Here is a 5,115-nt window from a genome sequence, read left to right as displayed (position 1 = left end):
TGGATGTTGAGCGCCCTCACCTACCACCAATATATCTATCTATTTATCTGTCTATCTATCTATCTATCTATCTATATGTCTATCTATCTATCTATCTATATTTGTCTATCTATCTATCTGTCTATCTGTCGATCTCTCTCTCCCTCTCTATCTATCTATCTATCTATCTATCTATCAATCTATATATATATATATATATATATATATATATATATATATATGTATATATATATATATATCTATCTATCTATATATATATATATATATTGTATATATATATATATATGTGTGTGTGTGTGTGTGTGTGTGTGTGTGTGTGTGTGTGTGTGTGTGTGTGTGTGTTCTTACCTAATCGTATCTTTACAGGAATGAGTCAAGCTCGTACTGTCCCGTGTCTTAATCCATATTTATCGTACATATCCTTAAATTTGTGAAATGTTTTGGCACACACTATTTCATTCGGTAGTGCATTCCATTGATCAATTGCTCTGTCTGGGAAACTGAATTTCCTTACGTCTTTATCACCTCTCTTCTTATGCAGTTTTTTGCAGTGTCCACTTGCTGATGCTTCTCCATATGTTAAGTAATCATTTATGTCTATTTTCTCCTTCCCTGATATGCACTTATATAGCATTATCATGTCACCTCTTTTCCTTCTCTCCTGTAGTGTTGGTAGATTCAGTTTATTTAGTCTTTCTTCGTAGCTTAGGTCCCTTAAGCTTGGTGTCCATCTTGTAGCGGCCCTTTGAACTTTTTCAATCTTGTCTATGTGCTTTTTGAGATGAGGACTCCAGACTACTGATGCATATTCCAGGGTTGGTCTAATGAATGATGTTATTAATCTTCTTAGCATGTCTTCATTTATGTATGTGAATGCTATTCTCATATTTGCAAGCAGTGTATACATGTTCCGTGCCTTCTCGCTGATGTGGTCAGCCGGAGATAGTCTGTTATTGATAATCACACCTAGGTCTTTCTCTCTTTCTGATGTGTATAGGGTTTTATTTCCTAACTTATAATCGCAATCAAGTCTTTTTCCACTTTAACCAAACTTGATTACATGACACTTGTCCACATTGAATTCCATTTGCCATGTACTACTCCATTCATGAAGTTTATTTAATTCTTCTTGTAGCTCTTTACAAGAGTCTGTGTTAGTAATTCTCCTTTGTATTTTTGCATCATCTGCAAACATATTCATATAGCTCTCATTTCCAGTGTTACTGTTTATATCATTTATATACACTAAAAACATGATTGGTGCCAGCACTGAACCCTGTGGTACTCCACTAGTCACTTCTTTCCATGATGAGTAGTTTCCTCTTAGTACTGTTCTCATTTCTCTTTTTATGAGAAAGTCTTGCATCCAACAAAACAGTTTGCCTCGAATTCCTCCTTGATGGTACAGTTTCCATAAAAGTCTTTGGTGTGGTACTGTGTCAAAAGCTTTCTGAAATCTAAATAGATACTGTCCACCCATCCTTCCCTTTCCTGTATTGTGTTTGTTACTCTGTCATAGTAGCTCAACAGATTAGTAACACATGATTTTCCTTTTCTGAAACCAAACTGTCTTTCTGTTATCATACTGTGTTCTTCTAGATGATTTACCCAAGCTTTTCTTATAAGCTTTTCTAATACCTTGCTTACAACACTGGTCAGTGATACTGGTCGGTAGTTGAGTGGATTTTGTCTGTTTCCTTTCTTGAATAAGGAGACAATATTTGCTTTTTTCCAAATATCAGGTAGTTTACCTTGACTCAAGGATTTCTTGTGTGTGTGTGTGTGTGTGTGTGTAGACCATTCAACTGCCAGGTCCCTTAGAATAAACTGTGAGGGTGCTGAGCGACTAGCACCAGCAACGAGGAGTTGGAGGAAAGTCCCAGCCTTAACTTCTCACCCTTGGATCCCTCCCCCATTACTCAGCATCAACCGTTGGCACCTGTTACTGTGAGCTTTTTCCAATTATTTAGGTCCTTTATCTTCATAGGTGTCACTGCCTTCTACCTATTTTACTTCTAAGCCAGCAGTTATTAATCCGAGGAGTCCCGTTGACGTATGGATACGTCACCACGTTTTGTCACGGTGACACCCGATGATGTATCCACTCGTTTTGTAATTGCAAGGTCCACCATTTGCTCAGTTTTCAAATCTCGCATGTGAATTTTGGTACGTAGGCAAGGGACACTTTCCCTAATCCGCCACCAGGCGGTGACACTCCCTGGCCCAGTGTGACCCACGCGCTTCCTTGTCTCAGTCACTCACCTTGTAGCAGTGACCCTGAATGGACATAGTGCGCCGAGGTCTCTCTGACGCTGACATTCAAGCCACCCTGGATGCCTTCACAGGCAACAGCAATTCCCTACTTGATAACAACGTGGCAGTCAAGGATTACATGCTTCCTGAGGACGAAACGAGAAGCGGTGATGAGGAAGTACCGTCTCCGAGGAAGTGGCGATATGTGATGTATTGTGAGGCTAGAAAGAGCCAGCCTGCACCAACTACATGCATGCACCTCTCTCCAGCCCCTAAAGGAAAGGGAGGACGAGGATGAGGACGAGGACAGAGCCATGGGACGTGGTGCTACCTCGTGGCTCGGGAGAGAGAGGATTTTCTCATGTGAAACTGAAAGGGCGGCGAGGAGGAGACATAGGTATGGGCCTAGTGCTTTGTATGGGGAAGGTGGTAGTGGTGTGGCAGTAGTGACTGGTGAAAGAGAAAGTGGTGTGGCGGGAGTGAGCGGTGAAAGTGAAAGTCATGGTGTGAGGAAGGCAGTGTGGGAACGTGGTGTGAGGTAATGGGGAGGCGAGGAGGAGCCGCTCCCTAGCACATCTTTCACCCCTCATCATTTCCGCACTTCCTCCCCACAGCCCCGTGATGTGAGGAAAGGAGGGAAAGGGAAGGGAAAGGGGAAAGGAAAATGGAAAGGGAAGAGGAGCGCAAGTGGGGAAGGACGCCGCTCTCCAGCCCCTCAACCTCCCCCACCACCCTCTCCTCCCAACTCTGATGAAAGTGACGATGGAGACGAGGCTGGAGACGGTAGTGTGTCATGGGACTGGGAAGATGGGGGTAAATCCACGCCCATCATTCATCCCTTCACTGAGGAGTAGCGGTCTGGCTGTACAGCTCCAGGAATCCATGCCGGCTCTACCAGGGTGGATTTTTTCCACCTGTTCTTTGGGAGGAGTTTATGGAGTGGATTGTGGAACAGACTAACGCATTTGCAAGCACCCAGTGCCATGAAAGCAAGCGTGAATGTAGGAGAAGCAGGCACTCCCTCCAGTATGATACTCAGTTACCATAAGTGGTTCTTTTGATGGGTATTGTGTGGAAAAGACAAATTCCGACATACTGGTCTACGGACCCTATGACCAGCACACCTTTCTTTGGGAAGGTAAAGCTCTGGAATCGATTTCAGCAAATTCTGAGCCGCCTGCACTTTTACAATGCCGACGATCCTGCTAATGCTGATAACATGGATAGAATGAAGAGAATAAGGCTGGTATTTGATCACCTGCGGGAAAAGTTCCACTTATCCTTCTATCCTTATCAAGACCTTGTCATAGACGAGAATCTTGTGCTGTGGAGAGGGAATATTTCTTTTCGCCAGTACATACCCAGCAACAGACACCGTTTTGGGTTCAAGATCTTTGTCATGTGTGACTGTAAGACTGGTTATGTGCAAGACATAGTCTTGTACACCAGCGGACAGATATAATAAAAGATCGAAGTACTGGACTCGCAGGGGCCGTGGTAAAGACAATGATAGAGGATTACCTTCATTGTGGTCATGTGCTCTACCTTGACAGCTGGTACACTAGTCACCTTCTCGCACAGTACCTACACCTGCACGACACCAGAGTCTGTGGCACCCTAAAGAGAAACCGTTGGCATTATGATCAAGGTTGGGAGGAAACTTGACAGGAATGGGTGTTTTTTTTCAAGGCTAATAACATCCTCACCATCCTGTGGAACCACAACAGGGAAGTTTCCATCCTATCGATGGTGCACCACCCCCTCATGCACCGCAGAGCCTCCGTGAATTACTGCTGCAAGAGGGGGTGCCACGTCTGGAAACCTGAGTCGGTACTGGACTACAATATCAACATGAGGCAAGTGGACCAGTCCGACTCCATGATTTCCAGTGTGGAGTGTGCCAGGACCACGAAGAAGTGGTACAAAAAGCTCTTCTTCCACTTGCTTGATATCACAGTCCTGAACTGCCATTACATCCATGCCATGACTACGGGAACCTCAAAGACCTTCGAGGGGTTTGTGAGGGAGCTGGCCCACGAAATCTTCGCGAAATATGCAGAAGACAGGCCCCACCACCGCCATTGCCCCACCACTGCCGCACAGACTCCCCTACGCCTCACCGCACACAACTTCCCCACCTTCATACCTCCTCAACCAAACCACCCTAGACCCCAGCGGTGGTGTCACTTCTGTAGCCATTCCCGAGTGAGAGAAACCACACAAAGAAAAGACATGAGGCACAAGTGTATGGACTGCAACATTGCCTTGTGTGTTGCACCTTGCTTCAAAGAATACAACACGTTAATGAGTTACTGACAATGTGTATGCTTGCGATATGACACTCTATGTGCTGCAAATATGCGATACTCTGACGCTCACTATAATTGTAAGTTCTGTAAGTATGTGATAACAGTAATATAAGATGGAAACTGGTATAGTGTAAGTGGAAAAGTATAATATAAGTGGAAAAATAGAATGTAAGTTGAAACATTAATCATAGCGAGTTAGCTCATTATGTAAACATGCGATAATTTGACGCTCACTATAATAGTAAGGCCTGTAAATATGTGATAACGGTTATATAAAGTGGAAACGGGTGTAATGTTAGTGGAAAAGTATTATGTAAGTTGAAAAAATGAAATGTATGTTGAAACAACAGTCATACCGAGTGCGCTCACTATGTAAATATACATTAACATTACGCTAAATATAACTGTAAGGTCTGTAAATATGTGATAACAGTTATATAATGTGGAAATGGGTATAAGGTTATTGGAAAAGTATCATGCAAATAGAAAAAATGGAATGTATGCTGAGACAACAATGTTGAGCGAATTCGCTAGTTTTGCCCAGTGGAACAAT

The 5,115-nt window shown here is 43.3% G+C and overlaps 1 protein-coding gene across 1 annotated transcript in view; it reads right to left on the bottom strand.

Annotated features, from left to right (window-relative positions):
- LOC145397992 (glutamate receptor ionotropic, delta-2-like) overlaps window positions 1-2,289 on the bottom strand; it is a 173,997-nt gene extending 171,708 nt beyond the window's left edge. Inside the window, exon 1 of the mRNA XM_080270960.1 lies at window positions 2,263-2,289. Within this exon, the coding sequence (XP_080127086.1) occupies window positions 2,263-2,289 (27 nt within the window). The remainder of the gene's footprint in view (window positions 1-2,262) is intronic.
- Window positions 2,290-5,115: the final 2,826 nt, after the last annotated feature.

This window comes from Coenobita brevimanus, chromosome 44 (genome assembly GCF_032717465.1).
Source record: "Coenobita brevimanus isolate Jiangsu-jjx chromosome 44, ASM3271746v2, whole genome shotgun sequence".
NCBI lineage: Eukaryota > Metazoa > Arthropoda > Malacostraca > Decapoda > Coenobitidae > Coenobita > Coenobita brevimanus.
Note: the sequence above shows the minus strand (reverse complement) of the source record. Positions and strands in the feature narration are given on the sequence as shown.